Here is a 27,195-nt window from a genome sequence, read left to right on the forward strand (position 1 = left end):
AAGCTGGGCCTTCCAAACTACATCTGATGCATCTGAGACTAGCGAGATAGATGGCTGAGGGGCAACAAAGGGTACTCCCATCATTATTGACCCCGGGTCCTTCCACCAGTCCAGGAGATGAGGACCAGGGGAGGAACAGTGAGCACTGAGTCCAAGTGGTGTCTGTCTGGGGAGTGTGAGAAAGGGGTGGATAAAAACTGAAGGATATAGACGATTGTCACTGTACTTAGCACCCAGTGGTCTGATGTTATGCAGGACCATGCCGCGCTGAAATGGGGACAGATGGTCCAAAAATAAAGGGCAGGCAGGATCTGATATAGTGCCCTTGGGTATACCTTCAAAAGGCCTGCTCGGGCCCACCAGAGTACCTATCAGACTCTGACTGGGAGGTTGAGGTAGACGGGAGTGGCTGACACCATTTATAACTTCTCCCTTCCCTTTTGTAGGGCTCCTTTCCCAGAGGGGGCGCCGAGAAATAAGGTGGCTGTTGGGGCCTGAAGTGCTTCCTGGAAGCAGACAGAGTGTAGTGGCCCAGTGATCTGAGGGTGGATCTAGAGTCCTTCAGGCTGTGAAGTCTCATGTCTTTCTGTTCCAAAAATAGTGAGGAGCCTTCAAAGAGGAGGTCCTGGATGGACTGTTGGACCTCGTGAGGAAGTCCTGAGGACTGGAGCCAAGAACACCACTTCATTGTGACAGCAGAGGCCATTGTCCTTGCTGCCGCATCAGCTGCATCGAGAGTTGCCTGGAGAGAGGTCCTAGTCACATTCTTCCCCTCCTCCAAGAGGGCAGCGAATTCCTGCCAGCGAATTCCTGTGAGTACAAGTACTCAAATCCACTTGTTGGCACATGTTTCTTTTCTGCCCTTTGAGGTGGGGTGCAGAGACGGAGTTTTCCAAAGGGTCTTGACCAGACCCATTACAGCCTCATTAATGGGTAAGGCCATTTTGGAGGGAGCTGCTGCAGCCAGAACGTCAATAAGGCTGTGAGATATTTACTTAAGTGCCTCAATTTCCAGCCCCAGGTTAGCAGCTATCCGCTTCAGCAAGTCCTGATGGGCCCTGAAGTCGTCTTGCAGACACAAGTTACTGGGCCCCGAGATGGCCTCATCTGCTGAGGAGGAAGCTTGCACCGAAGGAGGGGCTCCTTCCTTTTTCTCAACAACATCCATGGGAACCACATTCTGAACGTTGGTACTGGGGTCAGTATTGGATTCAGGGTCCAATGCTGAGCAGGAAGGAGCGATAGCCCACCTCTCTGAAACCACCAAGTAGGATCAATGGGAAGGAGGACCTGGTACCAGGGGAAAACCCCAAGGGTTCCAGTATGGCCAGTGCATAGGCCACTGACCCGTTGGCCAGGTGTCGGCAGGGGGACCCACACTGAAGTCCAATGGCACATAGGGTTCTCCTTCAAACTCAGAGTCCTCTCTCAGTGACCACTCTCTGCCTCCATACAGTAGTGTGCTCTGCCTTCATACAGTGCAGAGGGTCCGGAGATTGGTGGTGGACCGAAGATGGTCGTGACAATGGGATCAGGGCTGGCTTGCCCCTAGAAGGTGCCAGTGGGCCCAGTGCCAGGAAGTTCAACACTCTCTGCTCAAGTAGTTGCCCCATCGAAGCTGGAGGGACTCAGAGTGATAGTAAGTAAGGCTATGTTTATATCATGGAGGTCATGGAAGTCATGGAATCCGTGACTTCCAGAGACCTCCCCCTGTTTCAGCCCCAGGGGCTGCAGAACTCTGGACTTTGCAGCCAGCAGGGCCCTGGTAGGCTTCCAGCAACAGGCAACAGCAGTGACAGGGGGCCCCCTGAAAGGCTCCAAAGACAGGTGACAACCTCCTGAGGGGGCCCTCCTTAGGGTTCCAGCAATGGGCGACAGCTTTGCCCAGGGGTGGGGAGGGGATGCCTTGGGCGAGAGGCTGGGAGCGTCCCATTTTCTCTTTGGGATATGTGGTCACCCTACAGCTTCCAGCTGCTATGGGCAGTGGGGGAACCCCACAGCTCCCAGCCACCACGGTGGCGGAGGAAACCATGGAGCCATAGCAGCAAGTCAGACAGGTCATAGCTTCCATGAATTTTTGTTTATTGCCCATGACACTTCCATGACTTTTACTAAAAATAACCATAACAAAACCTTAGCCTTAATAGTAAATCCCCGACTGCTGTGAAAGCCTCTGGGGTTGCAGGGACAGTCAGACCGCTGGTACCGCAGTGGCTTCCGTGTGTCAGTGGAGGGTCCTGCACTGGACTCAATGATCTGGACAGAGTCAACAGTGCACCATGGGACCACGGGTGGAGGAGTGGCCCAACATGGATCGCATCGCACTACCTTCCCCATGCCTGTCCTTTTTCTGCACTGTCGGTGTACTGCTTTTTGTGTTTCTTCCTCTGCACCGAAGATGGTGAATGGTGCTGGTAAGAGCGCGATGCCAGAGGAGTGCTTTGCACTGAAGCCAAAGTACTCGCTGCAGGATCAGTGCGGCTTGGCTCTGAGGCTGGTCTGAGAGCAGCTTCCATTAGGATAGCCTTGAGTTTTATTTCTCTGTCCTTTTTAGTGCGGGATCTAAAATCCCGACAAATCTGGCACTCGTTCATCTCGTGAGTTTCTATATTTAAAACGACAAAGAATCAGAGATAAAAAACCACTGGGAAAAAGCCTTGCCGAAGCAAGAAGAGTCATTCCAGCAACCATCACAGGCAGTAAGAAGGAACTGAGTGGGCGCGTAGCTGGCCGCGCCCCTTATACCAGCACATGAATGTGCGACTCTAGAGGGCACAACAGCTGACCCGACAGATACCACTGAGGGAAAATCTTCGGCAACAGTGTACACGGCAGGCACACACCTAATATGGAATGGACACGAGCAAGCACTTGAAGAACACCACAATATACTGGAGAAGAGTCAACACAGCTTTTGTAAAGGGAAATCATGCCTCACCAATCTATTTGAATTCTTTGAGGGGGTCAACAAGCATGGGGACAAGGGTGATCCAGTGGATATAGTATATGGACTTTCAGAACGCCTTTGACAAGGTCCCTCAAAGGCTCTTAAGCGACGTAAGCAGTCATGGGACAAGAGGGAAGGTCCTTTCATGGATCAGTAACTTGTTAAAAGATGGGAAACAAAGGGTAGGAATAAATAGTCAGTTTTCACGTAGAAAGAGGTAAATAGTGGGTTCCACCAAGGATCTGTACTGGGACGTGTGGTATTCAACATATTCATACATGATCTGGAAAAGGGGCTGAACAGTGCCGTTGAAAAGTCTGCAGATGATACTACATTATTTAAAATTGTTAAGTCCAAAGCTGACTGCAAAGAGTTATAAAGGAATCTCACAAAACTGGGTGAATGAGCAATAAAATGGCAGATGAAATTTAATTTTGGTAAGTGAAAAGTAATGCATATTGGAAAAAATAATCCCAATTATACATACAAAACAATGAGGTCTAAATTAGCTATTATCACTCCAGAAAGATCTTGGAGTCACTGCGGATAGTTCTCTAAAAAAACATCTGCTCAATGCGCAGCAGCAGTAAAAAAAAAACCTAACACAATGTTAGGCATGATTAAGAAAAAGAGATAAGTAATACGACAGAAAAGATAATGCTCCTATATAAATCCATGGTACACCCACATCTTGAATACTGCATGCAGTTCTTGTCATCCCATCTCAGACAAGATATATTAGAATGGAAAAAGGACAGAGAAGGGCAACAAAACCAACCAGGGGTATGGAACAGCTTCTACATGAGGAAAGTTTAAAAAGACTCTGATTGTTCAGATTAGAAAAGAGATAACTAAGGTGGGGTGTTGGGTGGGGAGATAAGAGATCTACAGAATCATGAATGGTATGGGGAATACAGGTAAGGAAATGTTGTTTATCCCTTCACATAACACAAGAACTAGAATCACCCAATTAAATTAATAGGCAGCAGGTTTAAAACAAACATAAGTACTTCTTCACACAACACAGAGTCAACCTGTGGAACTTGTTGGCAGGGGATGTTGTGAAGGCCAAAAGAATAACTGTGTTCAAAAAAAGAACTAGATAAGTTCATGGAAGATGGATCCATCGATAGCTTTTAGCCAAGATGGTCAGGGATGCAACCCCATGCTCTGGGTGTTCCTAAACCTCTGATTGCCAGAAGCTGGTACTGGACGACAGGGGATGGATTACTCAATAATTGCTCTGTTCTGTTCAGTCCCTCTGAAGCATCTGGCACTGGCCACAGTCAGAGACAGGATACTGGTCTAGATGGACCATTGGTCTGACTTGGAATGGCCATTCTTATTTTGGAGTTTTAGGAATTAGCTTGTCAGAATCCAAATGTTGTACACACCTATTTATTATTTGTAATGTATTAATGCCCAGGACCCCATTGTGCTAGATGCTGTACAAACAAAAACAAAACAGTTCCCAACCAAAAGAATTTACTTGGATGACTGTACTAAGTAAAGTGGAACAACTGCACAGTACATGGAAAGCAATTACATCACTGAGACAGATGCAAAACACTACTAATACCTTTAAAATTCACAACACGAGAAGACGCATACTTGTGTTTGCCTCTTAGTTACATAGCATGGCACATACTAAACTTACCCCCAAAAAGCACATTAGTCCTGCCTCAAAACTTCTGATATTGAAAATTACACAGGAGTTACTTGAAAGTGATCTTACTCTCATTTTACTCCAGCTGTTGTTAGCCTGCTTCAAAAGCGATTAAAACAAGGTAGAAAAATTAATGTTTTTGTTATTACCTGAACCGTCTGATAAATCGAAGGATCAAATCCTTTCACAGTCACCTCCCGGAAAACTCTTGGCTCCAGTTCTTCTTTCGTCAGATCACAGTGATAAATAATACCTGAAACAGAAGTCAAATTTGTCAATTAAGTGCACATGCATCATTAAAAAGACATTGGATTAAAAACATGAAAGACTGTAACGAATGGCAAAGTTAACCCAGTAGGGTAAAAAAGCAGCCTTAATAAATCCTTACACTTAATAATTGACATAGAATCAGAGAACATGCACTTCTTCACTGAAGAAAGCAGAGACTTTCTGTATGCAAAGAACAATTACTGCTGCCCATACTAAACATTTGAAATTAGAATTCCCACAGCCAACTAAATACAAGAAAAAAAAATTAAGCTGCTTTGCATTTAGTAAGAATGATAAATCTAACAGAATTCAGACAATGGAAAGATTTAGGAGTCTATTTGGAAATATGGTGAGTTAATACAGATTATACCAATGTAGTTGAACAGAATTTAGCCTAATACGTTTACTTAGGGCCTGATCCTGCAAACACTTAAGCACGTGAATAATTTTACTCATTTGAGTATGCTCACTGAAATCAGTGGGATTACTCATATGAATAAAATTATTCACGTGCTTAAGCACATGACCATGATGAAGCTGGTAGACAAACTTGTTTTTAAGGGTGTGATTGAGGCAGAGCCGCACTGCCCCGGTGGGAATGGAGGCACTCTGCTCAGGGAAGCAGAAGGCCCTCTGGGACATCCATCGCCCAGTGACAGCATACCTGCTGCAACGCCCCTTTGTGGGGAGCACCTCTCTATCCACTGCACATTTATGGAGTGGGCAGAGCCACGCACCCACTTCCTCTTCACCTAGCCCATCCCCTAAAGGAACATGGATGGAAAAGTCACTGCGCACCTGCGTAAGGGCCAGGCAGGATCTGGCTTTTAGACTGTAATCTCCTTTTCTAGGATCCAGTCCTGCACATATTTAACCATGTGTTTAAACTCTCTGCTCCCATTCAGTTCTCTAAACTTCCCAAGAAAGTTAAGTTCTTCCCCAATGCTCTCCAAGATGGTCAGTTGGTAGGAAGGGACAAGGACAGTCTTGTGGCCAAGGAACTGGACTGCAATTCAAGAGTTCTGGGTTCAATTCCCAAACTTCCCGTGTGGTCTTGGACAATCACTTTGTCTCTCTGTGCCTTTGTTCCTCAGATGTAAAAGTATATTATAGTATAATTATTATAGTAGTTCTTTTCTCTCACCCTTTGTCTTGTCTATTCATATTGTATGCTCATCAGGACAGAGCCTTAACATATGTTTGTACAGTCCCTATCATAATGGGGCCTCAGACTTGGTTGGGAATCCTAGTGTGATACAAATAAACCTAATTTCAACAGCCAGCAGTCAATATCCTTACGATAGGCTTGCAGGACAGAGGATCATTCTGTCAAAATCTGGAAACAAATCAGGATCAGTGACAAACCTAGGATAGGGCTTTTTGTAAAACCTCTTATTCCTGATCCAGTGGAGCACTGCCATTTCAGATTTAGATAAATTAAGATTAAAGAGGAAAACACAATGTGAGGGTGAGAGAGAGAGAGAATGAATAAGATTTAGACCTGTTTACTGAATTAGGTATGGAAGTACCAAGACTTCCAACATTGTTTTATGATTTATTTTCTCTAATAGGTACAATACCATCAACACAGAGAAACGCGCAGTGTCAGAGTATAAACAGCAGAGGCTGAGAGTGCAACTGTAGTACAGAGCCAGTAAGCAGAACAAAAGCAAGGTCAGCCCAAATTGCCCGTCTATCTGTATAGTGATTGACTTGACAACATTGCCAAAAATAAGATGCACATAACCAGCTTTCAGATTCTCTTGGCTGCTCTGAGCACAGTACACTAATACAAAGTGAGTTTGTATCCAACAAACATTCAGTACTAGATCTCCCTACCTATCAGTAAAGAGGAAATAATACAAGACTTAAATCTGATATAATTAAAGGACAGACACCTATGATTTAAGTATCAGTAAGAAAATCTAACTATTTCTTAACCCAAGTTGCTCCTCCTAACCTAAACATCGTACTGTATTAACGTAAATACATAGAAGTAAAAAAGCAAGGACCATCTAAACAGCAGGGAGCTCAAAAAAGGAAAAGCAGCAAGAAATCTATCCCCTTCCTTAAATTATATAATTTGCTTACAAACACCAAACTAGTCATATTTCTCTCCTAGTCTCTCTGGCTATTACTATGAACAATTTTGCATCTACTCTGAACCCCTTCATTATACACTGTGACAAAGGGGCTGTTTATTTCACAAGGTAACTACGGCTTCTTGCAGAAATAACTGGACACATGGTTTTGCTTGACAGAAGCTTAAAGGCCTTTTGGGACTTTTGCTTTTATTAACACTCAGGATGAGTCATCCCATTCTGCACTCATCATTCTTCCCCATCTTATCCAGCAATTATTTAGTTTACATAGCTAAGCCTTTATGCACAGCCTTGTTCTGCAGTCTGTTGAGGTAACTTCAAGGTTTTACTTGCATGATCTTTCTGGTTGAAGCTGGTGGGGGTTTTCCTTTCTGGCTCCACACTCAGTTATCAACATTCCCAACACCGCCACTCATGTTGAGAGCATATATTCAGATCAGTTCCAAACTGGATACACAGTCTTCCCTGCCTCTCTCTTTATGCTTGAAACTGAGAAAAAAAACGAACTTATTTTAAGAAAATATTTCATGTTTTATAGATTAATTTTCTTACTCTAGTGTAAAATGTAGGGAGAGTTTGGATGACAAAATGAAAAGGGTACTTTTCAGGATATTAAGAGCAGGGGAAGCCCACTTTGACAGTAATCCCATCCAAACAAGCCATGCTCCATCTCAGATATTTTGGGGAGTTTTTTTAAATGAAAAGGCCACAGCATGACTTCCGCCCAGGCTAATGAAGTCCACTCCCTCCCAAACAACTGTTTGCACATTATCTTCTATTGTAGCACATGCACTGTTTGTGTGAAAGTTATACTTCACTGTTAAAATTTGGCATATATAGCAAGGGCCACTTGCAGAAAAAATATAGTTTAAGTTTGGAAGCGAAGACCTCCATGATCAGTTTTTAGCCAGTAAGTTTGCCTTTAGAAAGCATCAGTATTTTTCTAGGGACCTTGATTCTCCCGCTTCCACCTATCTTACTGTTCCAGGGATTAACTTCTGCTTGACATTTGGGTAATCAAGAAAACTCAGTAAAAACAAAACGTGTTTGGCTGCATGATGTATTTATATCACTCTGTGGACACTGTTAGATTAATCTGTTTGCACAGGGCCTGGTTTACTGAGCACCCATAGCTCCCTTTTCAGTCAATGAGAGTTATGTGTGCTCAATACCTCTGAAAGCCAGGACTTTAGACAGTGACTGGAGGGTCTACGTAGCACAGTGGAGTGTAGGGCCTGTCATACACAAACTGTTTTTGGAGTAAGTTTTGCGTGGCCAACTTGTAAACTGCCACTAGTGAGAGACAATCAGAATGCACTGAGTGCTCCAATGTATTACTTCAACAAGAACTGCAGAGCAGAAACTGGGATAAATGCAAAATTATGAATTTTAACCATTTCTCCAGATCCAACTACTTGATATTTTGTTATTCAGAAGAAAGAAGTTTGGGTCAGTAGCACATCATGGACCATACAAAGTAGATAAATGCTGCTTGCTCTTCTATATATGATGGAAAAGCACACCCTTGTTTTAGCATCAAACTGTTCATTTTCTGCGCTTCACTAATGACCTGATTTTCAGAGATGATGAGCACTTTGATGGAAGCTGTGAGTGCTTGATACCTTTTGGGGGAAAAAAAGTTAGTCCATAAGCTTTCACTTGAATTTAACTATCAGCCAGGACCTTTCTGATTTGCTCTTGAAAGAAACACACCTCAACATTTCTCTACATTTAGCATAGATGATCTACGATACCTGTTAAAAAATTACTGATGGTTGAATGGGGCAGTCGCTATGGAGAAGGCTAGACTTCACAGCTTAGTACCCCACTTCCAGAATAAGCCAAAATGGGTACCTATCTCCAAATGACAGAAACTGAAAGGGGGAATGATCTGAGTGGGGTTCTTCATCTTTTACCCACTGCTTCATTCTGGGCTCCCATTATTCTGTGTTTAATCTTTGCTTTTATATTATCGGAGATTGACGGGGAGTTCTATAGAAGGAGAGAAAAAAGCGAAGGGATAGTAAAGTAAATGGGAAGAAGGAAGATAGTCGTATGGCAGTAAGCATGGTTCATATGGAGGAGGAATATCACTGGTAGACTCGTACCCCTCTTTAGATACTGGTAAGACTGTCCCTGCAAAGACTGATTAATCTCTGATTTACAACAATGCTGCTGAAGAATTTTAGTTTTAATTTGAAATTCAACAGACTGGGGATATTTTCATAGCCATTTCCAAGGGTATAATTAAATACCTCATGCCCCACTAGTAAGGGCTCTGTCATTCCTTCCATGTTCAAGGAAGATGAATTCAAACTGGAACAGATGCAGAGAAGAGCTACAAGGATGATCAGGAGAATGGAGGGCCTATTTTATGAGAGGAGATTAAAAGAGTTGGGCTTGTTTAGCCTAGCCAAACCATGGCTGAGAGAGGATAAGATTGCTCCTCTAAATACATCAGGAGGGTAAATACCAAGGAAGCTGAAGAGCTATTTAAGCTAAAGGACAATGTTGGCATGAGAACAAATGGATATAAACTGGCCATGAACAAATTTCGGCTGGAAATTGGGAAGTTTCTAATAATCAGAATCAGGTTCTGGAACAGCCTCCCGACTGGATGGGGGAGGGGGGTAAGGTGGTACAGTGGGGGAGAAGGTGAGGGAGGGTGGACAAAACTTAATTCATTTTAAGAGAGGTGGACAAATTTATGAGTGGGATCATATGACTGGGTTGTTTGTGGTGACAGGGGCAGAGCTCATGTCTTATGTTCCTCAAATCTCATGTTTCAGGGCTTCAGGAAGGGATGCCCTCTTTCTTTTTTGGTCTCCCTCTTCTGAACAACCTATATGGACATGGCTGGAGATGCTCTGAGGTAATAGTGAGAATTCTCTCTGTAGGGTGCTTGGATGGCTGGCTCTTGGTCACATGCTCAGGGTTTAAGTGATCACCAGATATGGGACTAGGATGGAATTTTCACCCAGGACAGATCGGCAAAAAGAATGCAAGGTCACTAGCATTCTCTGCAGCATGAATCATTTGCCCAGAGCATCTGGGTCTCTCTCATTTATTCAATTCCCTACCATAACAGGGGGCTCGGGCTTTGGTGCACCTTGATCACTCCTATTCTCTGCCTGTGGCACACAATAGTTTAGTCTCCTGAGAGCTGTCATACTTTGGTCTAACTTTGGTTGTTGGGTTTAGTGTGCAGGTGCTGGGTGGTGATGGTGGCCTGTAATATACAGGAGGTCATACTAGATTCCTTTTAGCCCTAAACTCTGTGACAGTTTATTAGGTATCTGTGGGCTGGTCAAAAGATATTATCTGGACCACTTTTACATGATCGTGCAGCTCTGCTCAAAGCACATTCATACAGCCTCTAATTGGTGCTATGAAAGCAACACTAATTCCCTTCTTTGAGAGGACAGAATGAGCAAAAAGTTGTAATCTTCCATAGAACTCTCTGTAATACTGAGTCATTTCTGAATCCAGATCCCCAACATATTAACTCACTATAGACCCATGAGATCCAAGAGTTTTCTCCATTAATATATTTTAAATGCACAGTCCAAACTACAACACACTATTTAGGGCAAAGCACCTTTTTCTATGTCTCTAAAGATCAAGCCACAATTCAGTCTCATTATGTGTACAGTACTTCCTAAATTAAAGATCCATTGGGCAGGTACCCTGTAAAAGGGGCAACACCTGAGGAAATAAACAACCTTACCTGGAGATAAAAAGGACGTAAACTGATAAAATATTTCTGTGTCCTTTTTTCGGCCACTATATCCCACAATGCTGCCAACTTCCAAAGGAAAAGTCTTGAGATGTGTGCCAGTGGCTAGATCATGAAGTTGTAGAACATTCTTCACATCATGCAGGTAACACAAAACCAGGAAGTTGGACCTAACACAAGCAACCCATTCTGTAAAAGTGGTAAAGAAAAAAAAAGTAAAGTGAAACAAAATCCTGCAACTACTGTGGGAACTAAATAATTAAATATAACTAACTTTAAAAATTGCTTTAAAAACACACAAAACCTCTTATGGAATATATCTGATTACAATTCTGCAGGCTTCAGAGTTTCCTTGCAGCTCTGAAAATAAACAGTTCTTCAAAATACCAGCAAAAGTTATATATAAATATGAAAGACACTATTCCAGGAAAGAGTTGTAATATTCATAAGACTTACATTCTCAGAACATACATTCGAACAAATATGTTTTCAAACCCCTTGCAATTAATGTACACAAACTAAAAAGTGTTTCTGTTTTCAGTGTTTAATGGTTCATGTTGCTATTGTATGTCCAGTGTTTCAAAGCTATATCTAACAAAAGTATCGACAAAATTTACAATTTTTTCTTCATAAAAGGGTAATCCTTCTGTCAAAAATATATCAGGAAAATTATTTATGGAAGCATATGAGATAGAAAACTAAACCATAGCTTTTGTGCAAACATAATTTATGACAATGAAAAGGTAATCAGCTGTGTACAGTACATAGCCATTTTTGTATCTTTTAAAGGATTCACTAGAGTATTCTTATAAATAAGTACTACTCAATGTGATTAAGGATGCCTAATGGAATCCATGGAGTCCCAAGCTTGTGTTCTGAGAACACTAATGTTATGACGTTAAGACAAAGATCATAAACTTCTTTTTCAGATTATTAATACTTAATATTGAAAAGTACTAAACCTTTAAGTATGAAGAGAACTATTTTGAAGTATATAGATTAAAGGACAAGAGCTAATTTTTAGTTAATGCTGTTACTTTGATATTAGTTAAAATATACCAAGCAATGGTGTTGGAAAAAGAAAAACCTAAGCATTTAGAAGCAAAGAAATATAAATATTCAAACATCTTCACACTTAATATAATCTCTTAAAATGTACAAATGTAAAATATTACATTGCAGTTAAAACCAACTTTAACTCTGCCCCTTCCAATGAGTCTAAACATGATCGAGAAATACTCTTACAACCATCCAGCATACATCAGCTACATTTCCAACCTGAGCTACAAACCTTCACAAATCCTCACTGAACTGCAACATATAACTAACAGACCACACTGCCGTTCATTCACCTCTTACGGGGTACATACACAGATTGCTTATACAAACTGGCTTTCAGATTATAAATTCTCAGAGGCAGGGACGGTCATTTATCATGGTTGTACAGTGCATATCACAATGAGTACCAACCTGGTTGAGGCCTCTAGGTATCATCAGAATATAAAAGTTAATTTCCGAGCAAGCACGTGTGTGTCTGTACATTTTAATCTAATATAAGGCCAGTACAGCGTTTATGACTTCCCAGACAGGGAAGATAGCTGGGCAGAAACCAAATTTCCATCCCGTGGAAAATTTTGCATTTCTGATTTTGTTTCAATTTAGAATGAAAATTCTTTCAGAAATGCAAAATTTTCCACGGGATGGAAATTTTGAAACATTCAGTTTCAGAAGAACCTAAATGGAATTTTCTAAAATTTCTGGGCTAGTAACCCTGCAGAATGTTTTGACTTAATTGATTCAGCATTTTCTGACAGAAAACTGGTCTGTCAGAAAATCTTAGACCAGCTCTATCTCTAAGGTACCTATTCTACCCTTCCAACCTCCTACCCTGGGAAGGGTATGAGCTCTTTACAGTGCCAATTTTCCCACATCACATATTATCATGTGACATTCGCCTGGGTACTTGGATGCTCTGCCTTGGCTTACAGATTAGATGTTGCTTGGGGCACACCATTCTTAGTATGTCCTAAAATGCCTGGGGTTTTCTCATGCCATAGGCTTTAGATCCCTATTAACCACATAATAAGCCTTTCTTTATCAACTTACACATGAGGGGAAAATTCAGCTTACAAAAACCAGCTTCTTGCTAAGTATTTCTGTCATTTAGGAAAAGGGTTACTTAGTCGGCAACTTACTAAAACATTATCACTTACAGTTGTTTCTTTGCCAAGTCCTCAACCAAATTTTGACAAAATGCATACAGTGGTAAAGTATAAGAAAGGAGATGAGGAAAAAATATAAAATCAAGTTCTCCTTTCTCTTGCCAGGTGATAAGTGGATAACGATTCTTGTCTTCTTCAGGCCAAAACTGTGGCTTCTTTCCCTGGCAGGAAGAGAACCTGGTCTAATTTGGGTCAGGTTGGAGGGCTGGATCACAGTCAAGGTCCAACTGTTGGACAAAGTTTTCTCCTGGCTCCTGGTTTCAAGAAACTGCAGAAATGCCATTAAATGAGCAGACAAAGACTAGACCTAGGATTGCGTAAGGGTATGTTGTTAAACCCAAGTAACATCATGACCAACAGTTTTTGCATCTACAGTAGAACCTCAGAGTTAACACCACCAGAGTTACACACTGACCAGTCAACCACACATCTCAACTGGAACTACACAATCAGACAGCAGCAGAGACAAAAAAACCAAACACAAATACAATACAGTACTGTGTTAAATGTAAACTAGTAAAAAAAAAAAAAAAAAAAAAAAAAGGGAGGGAGCAGTATTTTTCTTCCGCATATTATAGTTTCAAAACTGCATTAAGTCAATGTTCAGTTGTAAACTTTTGAAAGAACCACCATAACGTTTTGGTCAGAGTTACAAACATTTCATAGTTATGGACAACCTCCATTCCCGAGATGTTTGTAACTCTGAGATTCTGCTGTATAACTTGAAACAGAAAACAAAGAAAATCAATACAGAAACAAAGCAAGCAAAACAAAACAAACCAAAATATGACAAAGACCCATCTTACAGGTTACCCTGGGTTTTAAACTCTCTATGGGAATTCAGGGTTCCCCCAACAGTGTTTATAAACCAACTAGAGTAAAGCTGAACACAGACTAAAAACATGTTTGCACATCTAATTTTCAGAACAGAAGTTCCAGGATATGTTATGTTCTTCCTCGTCTTCACAATTTTAGATCAGGATAACAAACTCTAAGAATCGTAGGTCAAAACTAATTTGTCCATAAAGCCTTAACTTCTTTAACTGTTTCTTTTCCTTATATGGGGTCAGATCTGTCCTTCCACTGCCGTGACACCCTGGCTCCTGCTCACCTCTGAATCCTAATGACTATACAAAGTCTTCACTTTCCCCTCACCCTCTTTCCTAAAGGGCCAATGAAAATTTGACATTGGTTTAAATTTTTAGTTATGTTATTTTAAACATTAAATATGCAACTCAAGTGATTGACCCATTTTCTTCAGATTTTGGGGAAAAATATTCTCCTGTTCTTTTAATGTAAACCTGGCAACTTTCAGGCCAAACCCAAAACCAGACACTTTATACTGGAATACTAACTGGAATTTTAATCATGGAGCCATGACCTGGAATAACACGATACTGTCAGAGGGAAGTGTGGCACTCTATAAAATAGTAGTTGCTATGTAATCATTGCTGTGGTGGGGAATAAATCTTATAAGTGAGGAAGGATAATGAAATATAGTTTTACATTTTAATTTCTTACATCTTCTTATGCATTTCAAGTTATAGCATCATATGTAGCTCTAACTAAAATAAGAAATACTACATTATTATATAGCCTCTTTTTACACTGCACAATAGGCAGTTTGAATAAAACTGGAGAATCTGCAAGATGCCAGAGTTCAAACTGAATCATAGAATCACAGACTTTCAGGTCAGAAGGGACCACTATGATCGTCTAGTCTGACCTCCTGCACAACGCAGGCCACAGAATCTCACCCACCCACTCCTGTAACAAACTCCTAACCTATGTCTGAGCTACTGAAGTCCTCAAATCGTGGTTTAAAGACTTCAAGGTGCAGAGAATCCTCCAGCAAATGACCAGTGCCCCATGCTGCAGATTGGTTTTAGTTCATTTTATAACTTTGGTTTATTAATAAAAATATGAACAAGAAAAAAGCATAAATGCAATAAGGGAAATATTCTACTTCTGGCAACACAAGTAATGGTCAGGCAATACAAGTATGGGCTGCGAAAGTGCAATTTGTGTTCCCAGTAGACAACGTACTTCTACACTTAAAATATTCTCAAATTTTATATTAAAAATGTTCTGCATCTCAAAGCTGTATAAAATGATATATAAAGAGCTCCACAGATTAACTTCAGAATTGGGTACAACCCATAACATGCATGCAAAAATATTTATTTAGTCTTTTCTTTATGAAGATATTACCCCCCCCATCAAAAATATCAAGCGAAAGCTCTCCATTTTAAAATACAGTTGTGACAATCACTGATTTGTCTCTGATTAGTTGGCCACACAATGAAATTTGATGGAGCCTTTCAATACAGATTAAAATTAATTAGCTTTACGCTTCCACCAAATTTCCCTTTTCTTAAAGAGCATTTCCATTTTTCAGGGCAAAGGCATCTGGTTTCCACTGACGCCTCTTACAAATATTGAGGAGCATGCTTTGAAGGTGGTGATATTAGCTCTTATTCATCCCTTTAGTATATTATGTGGTTATAAATAATCTCCACAAGATGGAGAAAACAGATGACAAGATGGGGGGGTGGGAGGGGGAGTATTTTCAAATGTGCCTGAGGAGCTCAAGTCCCATGGAAGGTCAACAGGATTTATACTCATAAATGCATAGGGCACTTTTGCAAGTCTCCACCACAATGTATTTACAGAAAATAAATACTAGATATGGGCTATACAGGTACAGAAAGAGAAAAAAATTGAACCACACTTAAAAGAACAGTAAAGAGCCCACATCTAAGTGAAGTGCTAAATTATCAAACTAAAATAATGCTGAATTGTTAATAATAACCATTTCTCTATATAAAACCATGAACTGAATTTCTCTGTACCCTAATCTCTGTTTTGAGAATTGGAGACACAAGACACTATTGTACTTTGTTGTCAAGCCCACAACCTCAGCTCCTTTGCTGACACTCCAAGCAAAGCATGTATCCAGAATGCTTTAACTGGTTTCTTTCCACCTCAAGGAAACTTCTAGAGTCTAGACTGTATATCCATAAAATTTCCTTTTTAACCAGTATGTAGCCATCATAATATTCTCCGGCACATATTTATTAACATTCACACAAACTACTGTATATATTACAGCTAAAAGAAAAAGATGAAGTGGGTTAAGGACTTTTTAAACAAACCCATACAAACCACATTTTATAACGCTGTTGCAAATGGTTATAGAACTGAATTTGCTGTTATGACACTGAATGCTGTTTTCCTTGGATAAAATTCTCCCAAAGGGCAAAGTTGTGTTTTCAAGGCCCCCCGGCCTACTTTGGGGGTGGGAATGGTTACGTAAGATGAGGGGACTATTGGAGGTGAGCTGTAAGAATGGCTACACAATATTAAATTTTGCAGGGACAGTGACTCAAAGCCACTACAGAGAGAGCACAGAGGAGTTGTGTTGCAACTCTACACACTGCCTGTACATTGGGGATTATGTGGACTTTCTCACAACCAATCTACAAGGTGTTTTCAGCACTGAGCTGTTTTTTTCTAGGCTTTGGAGAGAGGCTTAGAGTAGAATATTAGTCATGAACAATGCCAGGAGCTCAGAAATGTGTCAACAGTTCCAGTTTAGGAGAGATTGTCCAGACCATATTTTTATAAATACGTGTTGATATTTTCCAAAAAAGAGTCCCTCTAGTACAATGGATTTCATTGGAGTCAAGGATGTGTCTGTTCCACCAACAAAATTTCCCTCCTAATAATTTTAATATGGTTTTAGGTACAGTATGTTGAATTCCTTCATGTCAAAAATCCATCCTGAAAACTTTAGATACAAGAGATTAGTGCTGACACTTTATTTTTGCAGTGCTAGACACATCATGTCAAGCAATCCAATTGTATAGATGCATACTGACATTCTTATGCTGAATCACTGATGGAGGAGAAGAGAGAACCAAAATGAAGACAAGATCCATGTGCAAATAATTCCTAAGAGGAAACATCAAACTCACTTCCTGAGCAAGCACATGTCTCAACTCCATTAATAAGGGATACATTTTGATGGAGCTTCAAAGCCTGAGTTCAAAGACAGCTGCTCATGTGTAATTTTTCTTTCTTCTGCCATGTGAGTTAGTCCACATTTCAGAGTAACAGTCATGTTTGTAGAACTCACAGAAAATAACACTTTTTCCCACTACAATAAGCCTAGAGTTATTTATGTGTAGGAAGACCTGCAAAGACAATATTAACAGTTTACAGAATAAAGCATTACTCATTGTATATGTATACTACTATAAATTGACCTAATAAACACACAAAAAGGAGGCAATGGACACCCTAAAAATAAGATCCTAACACATTTCAGGTCAGTTGCAAAACTCCCACTGGCTTCAACAAGGCTAGGATTGTACCCCTCCTCTCAGAAAACCCATATTGCCATACATGTGTGAGAGAGGAAAAAAGTGCTAAGTTGTTCTGAAGCTGCAAACACTGGAGAACTAAGCCTCTCAAGAAACCCAGGGCTATGCCTTGGTCAGTCATGACTGGTAAAGGTTTGCCATGGTATCTTTTGAGAAAAAGGCCATGATGGACCTGTGGTAGCCCTGGTCATGAAAAGTCAGACGAAGATGTGCTTCTGGACTAGAGCATCTCCTCCTGTGGCTCATGGACTGTCTCTTGGTCTGAGCATGCTCTGGTTGTATGAGCATCTCAAAGACAGCTCAGAGTTGTTGCTAGGAAACTCTGGGGCTAAGCCACACCCCCAGCTACTAAATGGTTTCTACTACAAACTCACCAATCTGGTCCTTTGGTAGCTGCCAATTCCCTGCTCCCTACTAGCCTTACGTGCATTTCGCAGTGTATTTTCTTAAGGCTCTGAACAAAGTTTGTGCTACTGTTCCTCAAGAATATTCATGCATCCATTCACTCACCCACTTTCCATTTGCATGGAAAACTCCCCAGTGTAAGAAGTCATGGATATTTTTAAAGACAACATGAAAGTAATGGAATGCATAAGTCTCCTGATAGTTGGAATAAACATATAGTTATTACTCACAGAGATAACAATCCCTTCTCATCAGGATCAACAATTTTGTGATCCGGATTCCAAAGTCTGATTTTGATCTCTGACCTAACTTTGCTATAATCTTATTTTTATTGGAATATATTTGATTATAGAGTTTTTAGTTTTCTGTTCTTCTCTCTCCATTGCAATGCACTATATACTTAAAAGCATTGAACAAGTAAACTCTGCAAGAATGTACAGACTTCTTTACATATTGCACTTAAGTTTTATATTGATTGGACAATGCCCAGAGGTTTGGAAGGGTGCTTTATAGTGAATTTAAATAAAAAATGCCATTAGAAATCTGTTATACCAACAGCAAAATAATGACAGAAAGGTTATTTTATTACTAAACTTTGCCATAAAAAAAGATGCCTACAGGACAAGGCTTAGGTATTTATAATGTTAACAGGCTCCAAATCTGAAGCTTAAAACTGAGAAAAAAAGTGATAAAATAAATAACATTTTGCACTTGTATACAACCTTCTACATGAGGGAATAAAAGCACTTTAAAATACTGAATTAAAGCTTACAAGACCTTGTGAGGTAGGGAAGTGCTGCTATTCTCATTTTGGAGATGGGGAAATTGAGGCACAAAAATGTTAACCTAGTTGCTCAAGGTCACTTAAATCTGTGACAGCCAGGAACATAACTCATCTCTGAGTCCTAAGTCTTAAATAACTACGTAAAAAGAGCACCTTTTTACCCAACAGACCCATTCAATACTTCTATTCAGAGTCTGTCAGTTATAGGGCTAGCTCAGGGGTGGGCAAACTTTTTGGCCCGAGAGCCACATCTGGGTATAGAAATTGTATGGCGGGCCAGGAATGCTCATGAAATTGGGGTTGGAGTGTGGGAGGGGATGAGGGCTCTGGCTGGGGGTGTGGGCTTTGGGGTGGGTCCAGAAATTATGAGTTCAAGGTGCGGGAGTGGGCTCTAGGCTGGGGCAGAGGGCGTATGTGGGGGTGAGGGCTCTGGCTCGGGGATGCGGGCTCTAGGATGGGGCTGGGAATGAGGAGTTTGGGGTGCAGGAGGGTGCTCTGGGCTGGGATCGAGGGGTTCAGAGGGCAGGAGGGGGATCAGGGCTGGGGCAGGGGGTTAGGGCGTGGGGCAGTGACTCAGGGGTGCAGGCTCTAGGCAGCGTTTACCTCAAGCGGCTCCCGGAAGCAGCGTCATGTCCACCCTCTGGCTCCTATGCGGAGGAATGGCCAGGTGGCTTTGCTGTGCGCTTCCCCGTCCATAAGCGCTGCCCCTGCAACTCCCTTTGGCCACAGTTTCCAGCCAATGGGAGCTGCAGGGGGCGGCACTTGGGCTGGGGGCAGCATGCAGAGCCCCCTGGTTGCCCCTATGCGTACGAGCTGGAGAGGGGACATGCCGCTGCTTCTGGGAGCCGTGTGGAGCAGCCCCCGACCCTGCTCCCCGGCTGGAGCACCGAAGTGGGGCAAGCCCCAAACCCCACTCCCCAATAGGAGCTCGAGGGCCGAATTAAAATGGCTGGCAGGCCAGATCCAGCCCACGGGACGTAATTTGCCCACCCCTGGGCTAGCTGTACCTCTGTCCCCTCTCTAGTTTCCCAGATTGCAGCCACCCGACAGGTATCAGGCCCCATGACTTTTACCTCTCTTTGAGGTGGAACCATGCAATTCTTCCACAATTAGACCAGGTGCTGGGCTACAGTATCCTGTGTTTGCCCAGCAAGTCTGAGTGAGTCTGGCTCTTCCCTTCAGGAATCTGCAACCAGTAGATTACAATACCTCAGAACAGCCTTCTTAAAACAAAAGTCTTCTTTATCCAACCATAGGAACAAAGCATAGCATAAGAGAATAAAGCTTTTTAAAACAGCAAAAGGTCTGTTTTACCCCACAGCGTATCTTGCCCCAGACTCCTATCTTTTGGGGAGATGGGTCTTAGTCTCCCCAAAAATTTGTCTAACGTCTCTCTTAACCATTCCAGGCTGCTTTGAACTCCTCATTCCTCCAAAGACTGAGTAACTTCAAGGGAGACATGGCTGGCAGGCCTAGCAAGGGGTCAAACCAGGGCACCAACGTGAATAGCTCTTGCACAGTCTCAAGTGTTTGTGGTGAAGGGTATATCAGGAACCCCCTTTGCCTTTCTGGGAGCATTTCCTGTCAGCCCTGCTATTGAATAAACTCAATATATACATACAATAAACACCACAATACCCAGTTCAAGATAGAATATTTAGAAATCATTACAGGTAACTCCAAACTCAGAGTCCTATCTATTCACTTTAACGACTGCTCTTTATTCTTGGTACCCCTGCAAAACCAATATATCTTTCTATGACTGAATGAACAGAGGGCTCTATTGTAGCTTGTGCATTACCAAAATGATTCTTTACTTAGTTTCAGCCAGTTACACCTGAAGAGGATTGCCAACTTTCTAATGGCTGGTAACCGGAGTCCCGAGGCCCTGCCCCTTTCCCCAAGGCCCCACCCCTTCTCCACTTCTTGCCCCAAGGCCCCACCTCTTCCCGAAAGGTTCCAGCCCCATCACTCACTCCTCTCCTCACTTTCCCCCGTTGCTTGCTGGATCATCTCAAGGAGCCTGTCTGCAGGTAGGAGGTGGCCCCAGCTGAGCCGGGGCTGGCGCGGGTTAATGACCTGATACCTCCAATGACCCTGCAGTAGCTGGACTTTTGGTTTGGATGCCATTTAGGGTTGCTAGGACTTTCCCATGGAAAACCAGGCACCTGGCAATCCTAAATGGTACCCGGACATAGAAGCCAAAAAATGGACTGTCTGGTTTAAAACACAGATGGGTGGCAACCCTACACCTGAAGCCAGCAGTATCATAGATGTAACTGAGGGCCTAATCTGGCCTGCAGAACCTTTATTTATAGTGAAGATGTACATGATGGAATGAATCTTGCTTTACTCTCACAGTGCATGGTGAATTTCTGCAAGGCCATCAGTAAAGGGGAGGAGGGAGAAACAAAACAATAAATCAACCACCATTGTTTCACCTGTAAAGGAGCACATCTGATTCAGTGTCACTGGCATATAAAACATGGAGCCCTATGAAACTGTTTTTAAAGTAACTCCATCCTCTCTTTTGAGTTGCAATGTATAACTGCTTTTGAAGTTTACTAAAATCTGCTTCTTACAGCCTTTGCTTAGGGGCAAGTAATTGGGCCCCAGGTGAGCTCCAAAAGGGAGGAATCCTCCTCCACACATTCCAGAGGGGGAGTGAAGCCATTTCACATCTTGTGCTCTGGACTAAGGGTTGAAATACATTCTGTGGCTTTATTGTCTACTCTTCTTTCCTTCGCTGCTGGTGAAATGCTGAAGGCCTAAGCAGCGTGACCCTTTCCTCCAACAATCCCCTGTATGCCAGGTGCAGGGAGGCCCTATAAGCACAGCTAAATTCAACAGGATTTTGACAAAGATCAATATCATTGCCCTAGGAAAATGAACAATACTTTGTCAAAAGGATAGCTTGAAACTCCCTCAGTCAAGCATGCAGGGGGGAAATTAGTGATATGTAGTGTCTAGAGAAGAAAAAAATTAATTTCAACCAGTGAAAATTCATATTTTTACCTTCCCCCCTATGTCTCACTATACCATTGCCAGTCCCCAGCAGTAAAAATCTAGCATAACCTGCTTCAACGGCATATTCAATCTTCCTATCTGTTCTTACAGCTCCTATCATAATGGGGTCATGATCCTGGGTAGGGCCTTTAGGAGCTATCACAATATATTTGAATATATGCATTAAAAAAAATACTTTTGGAGGTGGCTACACTGGTGGCAAGGGAACACTAACTCCTTATCCCCAAAATATAAAAGACAGCAAACTGAAGGATCTATGGCCTTGGGGGGAGAGGCAGCACAAGGATGGGGCCTTGGGGGAAGAGGTGGGGAAGGGGGAGTGGCCTTAGGAATCCAGTTACCAGCCATCCTGAGGGAAATAATCTAAACTTCATACTGATCTCACCTTGCTGTGCTTAAACAAGCTCTGTGGTATGCAAGTTCTTACATTGCTCCGAGATCCCTCTGATGAATGACCTCGGCACACTCAATACTGCCTTTGTTGGCTTTTAAACTTGCACTTTAATATTAATTAATTCACAAACATTTGCCAAGGTTTAGACTCTCTGAGAATTAAATGTAATACAATACAAATGCTTTCCAGTTGGGGGGGCCTGGGTGGGAATGCATCTCATGGCAAATGCAGATGTCCTGAGGCCCTTACTTAACTATTTTCATTTTAAATGGTTGTCATTTGTTTTTTTCCCCTTCATTCACTGATTAGAGTTCTAAATTTATCTTTACTTTGTGTGAAGTGCCTACTGAGAATTAAGTAAACCTTGACACTGCTTACTGTTTGGGAGAGACTGATTCAAAATAAGAATGCAGATGAATAATTCTTTATGCTCTGTGCTTTTAAACATCTGTCATATTTACAACCCCATATTATTGTAATACATTTGTTTTTTCAAAGTTTCATGGAACTTGTAATGCAGGACTGGGTTCTCAAACACAAGTTAAAGCCCACAGCCAACTGTACCTGGGGGACTGGGTCAGTGAAGCCAAATTAAATTCTCTCATCTCTTGGTATGTGTATTTTTTGTTAGGCTGTTAGCTGCACTACAAATGCAGTATGATGTATTACCCTTTACTCTGTGGAAAATTTTTGCTACTGGAGGACACTGGCAGAGTTTCATATTTATTAATCCTGACTCACAAAATCTATTTCCATTATAATGTGATAGTTGTTTTTACCAAATTCAGACTATGTTCATATCCAGAAAAGGAGAAGATACGGCTAACAAGTAGATCATGAAAAGGTAGCAGAATGTTGAGTTACAGATTTCCATATTCCATTCTAAGCAAGAAAAACATTTGTGACTTTGAGCATCAGTTGCCAAAATGTTTGAGAAGTGATTTCCAATACTGTTAATTATATCTGGGTACATAATCACTATTATATACAACCAATTGGACAAGCAGACCCCCCACAAATTCTCAAAGCTCATAATCGGAAGCAAGCTCCCCACAGACCAGGAGTCTGGACAAACCAACCCAAAGCAGCACCCTGACAGAACAACAAATGCAAAACCACATATCTTCACTGCCACAATGATCAGCCATCCCCCCAGCCCCACAACACACCTTTCAAGATCCATGGATCCTACATTTGCCTACTACAATATGTGGTGTACCTCATCCAGTGCACTAAATGCCCCAATAACAACTACATGGGTGAAACTAGGCAATACTTATGCTCTTGAATGAACTCACGCAGGAAAATGAAAAAAGACAGAAACACCCTATTACCTATTACTTTTCACTAAGCGGTCACACTACATCTGACCTATCAACCCTCATCCTCAAAGGAAACCTGCACAACACTCTCAAAAGACAAGCCTGGTAAATTAAATTCATTACTCTTCTAGACACTAAAATTCATGGACTGAACAGAGACACTGGATTTATCGCTTATTACAACAATCTGTAACCCACTAAACCCCTCTTTATGTTCTAAGGCTGCAGAGGTGTTAACAGGCCACTCTACCTTGAATGGTCCCTTACAATAAGTGACAGGTTTCAGAGTAGCAGCCCTGTTAGTCTGTATTTGCAAAAAGAAAAGGAGGACTTGTGGCACCTTAGAGACTAACCAATTTATTTAAGCATAAGCTTTTGTGAGCTATAGCTATACGCATCTAATGAAGTGAGCTATAGCTCATGAAAGCTTATGCTCAAATAAACTGGTTACTCTCCAAGGTGCCATAAGTACTCCTTTTCTTTTTACAATATGTGCTAACTACTTATGCTAAATAATCTGGTCAGCTTGATTTTGCTGTGGCCCTTTCCCAGACCAGAAGAAGAGCTGTGTGTGTCTCGAAAGCTTGTCTCTCTCACCAACAGAAGTTGGCCCAATAAAAGATATTGCCTCACCCAGCTTGTCTCTCTAAGCAGCAAATACTCATTTAACCTTTGAATTCTTATATTCATAGCTTTTGTAGGAGGTGTTTCATTACCATGTCATCTTTGTATCAAATTCACTTGACTCTAAGGCTTTCACGGCAATAAATTATTAACTGCCTTCTGCTACAATTGTGTCTTTCCAAACCAAATCTTGGAAGGATTAAAGCAATATGACATAATGGCAAGCTGGTCTTTCTTCACTACAATATCTTGCTCTTTAGGAATGAAGGATTATAGTTTCATCAGCTGCAATCTAGTGTTATTTTCTTTTATTCAGAGCTATGTCTCAAAATTGTTACAAGCACTCATGGTTCCTTTTGCACAGAGGAATACAGCCCTTTAATTTACAGGTGCCATCATATATAATCAAACTGTTTTAGATTATTTCATTTTAGCGTTTGCTTTAATATATATTTAATTCCCATTATCTCATGAAGCCACTCACCCATTGTAACAATTACTTTACATAGCTATCTCTATAAAGCTAAATATAGATAGAGTACATGCAGAGATTAAATTCTCAGAGTATTTCCTGGAGCCTCCTACACTCCCAACATGCTAGGAAAAACTCCAGGGGAATTGAAAATATTTACTGGAGCTCCGATCTGGACATTGTATATTTTGTGTATTGCTGCTCTGTATGTAGTGAAATTTTGATTATCCAGCCCACACTCACCCAAAACTTTCAGTTCAATGCAGGTCAAAATATGTCCACCGATGTTTGGGTTGAAGTGTTTGAGCAATTTTTCAGTCTCTAATGGCACTGCCCTCAGTACTCCCTTTTACCTGAACTTTTGGTTATCTAAATGAAGTCCTAGTTCCATTTGAATAGTCAAGGTTGCCAAATATAATCCCTTAAAGAGGTTTTTGATGCATTAAAAAAAATTATTATATGACTATACACACATACTCAATTTGACTTTGCCTATAGAATGGAAAAGCTGAAGCAGAAATCTGCTGAGAAATAACCCCTCATGTGCTAAAATTAAAAATCAAGGTAGAGCACAGGATTTTCATTTCAGAAAAGTAGTAACAAAATTTATTAATGCCAAGATCCATAGCATTTTGGCACCTTCAGACTTTTAGCTATATATTTAACTCAAACCCATATTTTACATTGCTGTTACCTATGACTTAAATATAACTTCAGAGATTGATGAACAGTTAGCAGATGACCAGAACGGAAGATAATTTGTCATTTCTATTATTTATCACACATATAGCACTGACAATGTACTCCACCCTGCACAAGTAAAAGATGAAGGAGGTCCCTGCATCAGAGCGCTTACAATCTAAAATAGAGACCTAGAGGTCTCAATATTCGAGTATGACCAAGCTGTGTTTGCCACCTTTGCAACCCTAAAACCTTGTGACAGCCAAATTTGACTTTGAGCATAACTTGGAATAGCATAGTCCAGTCATGCTCCATTCCCCCCCCCCCCAAATAATCCCTGTACCAAGAATAGAGATAGAAAATGGTGGTGTAGAGCTGGCTAAGGTGGTTCTATGCCAGTTAAGGATTCCTCATGCTGGAGAATTTCTCAGCTGCCAATTTAAAGCAGCTTTACAGCATCTTTTGTGGCACACAGAAGCCAGGGTAGAGCTAGGCACAGAGACTGCTGGATACACTGGGAAATCCAAAGGAGGGAATCATCCACAGAGTTCTTAAAAAATTATTCTCATGAACTCACAGCTTCTGGGTGTCATGGAAGAAGTGATCTAACAGTGATTTGGAAGAAAAGAGAGCAGAGGCTGTGTTAGCTGGGATACAGCAGTCACTTTGTGAGTATACAGGACTCTATGATTTCATCACCAATGTAAAAAGCTATGCACAGGAAAATCTGCACAGAATCAGTGAGGGGATTTGAACAAAAAAACTGGTAAACAAATGTGTAGTTTTCAAACAGCCATTATTATGCTAGTCAGGTATAATTACACAATGTACTGCAGGGAGCATGGAGCACCTAAATGTATTAAACGCATCTTTGAAACACTGGGACAAAGATGCATCAGGATAGGCTTTTCTACAATTAATTCAGTCACATAAACACTAAGAATTCCCCCAAATGAGTGCATTTTTAAAAAAACTCCTGAGTTAGTGCAAAGTTCAGGAATTTATTGTATTGCATCTTTATGACTTTCAGTTAATTATAATAAGGTCCTGCTTTGACTTTTCCTTAAGAAACAAAATTCAAAAAAATCAAATACTCTACCCACCTCTTTCATGCCATCAAATCTTGCCTTGCCTCTCAGCACTCCCAATTCCTGTCATCTCAAGAATGTCAGATCAAACCGGACTCTCAAAATCTGATCCCCTGGTTTGTAGTGTACTGTACCACTGCTAGTCTAGCTCTTATTTTTGTCTGCTTACAGGGCCCCAGTTAACATATCTGAGTGCCTGACAAATGTTAAATCAATCTCCACGAAGTCCCATGAAATGGGGATAGTATTAGCCTCATTTTATAAATGAGGAAGTGAGGCACAAAGAGACAAGCAATTTGAGCAAGGTCACACAGGAAGTCTGTGACAAGTGTAGGAACTGCATCTAGATCTCTCAAGTCTCAGTCTGGTGCCTTAACCAAAGTTATCTTTCAACTCAAAAGAATCCCTACAAATGTAAATAGGAAAAAAAAAACAAAGGGGGGGGGGTCTAAGAGACCAGCCCTTTTCAATAACTAGCAGACTGACTTCACTTGGAAAAAAACAAAACAGGACATCTTTCACTTGGTTTACAGTCTTACCTAGAACGTCTCTCTGATGCTCAGGGACAAGCACTTTCCATTTGGATTCATCTGAATCACTGAAGTCAATATTGATTAATCGATAATTTGGAGCATGGCGATTTGTCTTGAAAGTGAACACTGTTCCCTCATTGGTGATATAGTCATACTCGCCATCAAAGTTGTCTATCAGCTTCACCCATTGAAGAATTCCTAAGAGCAAACAAATCATTCATATTAATTACTTACTCTTTAAAACAAGAAACATTTTATTTTAATACTTTACAATAAAGTTCTTCTGACTGCACTGTTGCTTCTTCCTCCTTCTACAATAATGACTATTAGTTATTCCTGCATATAATCGCAAACAAGCCTGGTGGTGAATACTTAATGAATAGCAGCAGCAATCTGACCAATTCAGAAATGAAATTCCAACGCATTGTTACTTTACAGCATTTGGTAGTTACCAAAAGGAAGATCAGACATATCAATATTAATTAAAAAGTAATTTTGAAGTTTGTGTGGCATGAATCTGATTTTCCTACGAACTTT

At 41.2% G+C, this 27,195-nt stretch overlaps 1 protein-coding gene across 1 annotated transcript in view; it reads right to left on the minus strand.

Annotated features, from left to right (window-relative positions):
* Positions 1–27,195, minus strand: part of PREP (prolyl endopeptidase) — a 165,211-nt gene that overhangs the window by 53,094 nt on the left and 84,922 nt on the right. The window contains exons 8-10 of the mRNA XM_084622807.1: positions 26,665–26,856; positions 10,713–10,910; positions 4,763–4,866 (exon numbers count right to left, since the gene is read on the minus strand). Coding sequence (XP_084478933.1) covers positions 4,763–4,866; positions 10,713–10,910; positions 26,665–26,856 — 494 coding nt within the window. The remainder of the gene's footprint in view (positions 1–4,762; positions 4,867–10,712; positions 10,911–26,664; positions 26,857–27,195) is intronic.

Source organism: Lepidochelys olivacea (assembly GCF_965140295.1).
Source record: "Lepidochelys olivacea isolate rLepOli2 genome assembly, chromosome: 3".
Taxonomy (NCBI): domain Eukaryota; kingdom Metazoa; phylum Chordata; order Testudines; family Cheloniidae; genus Lepidochelys; species Lepidochelys olivacea.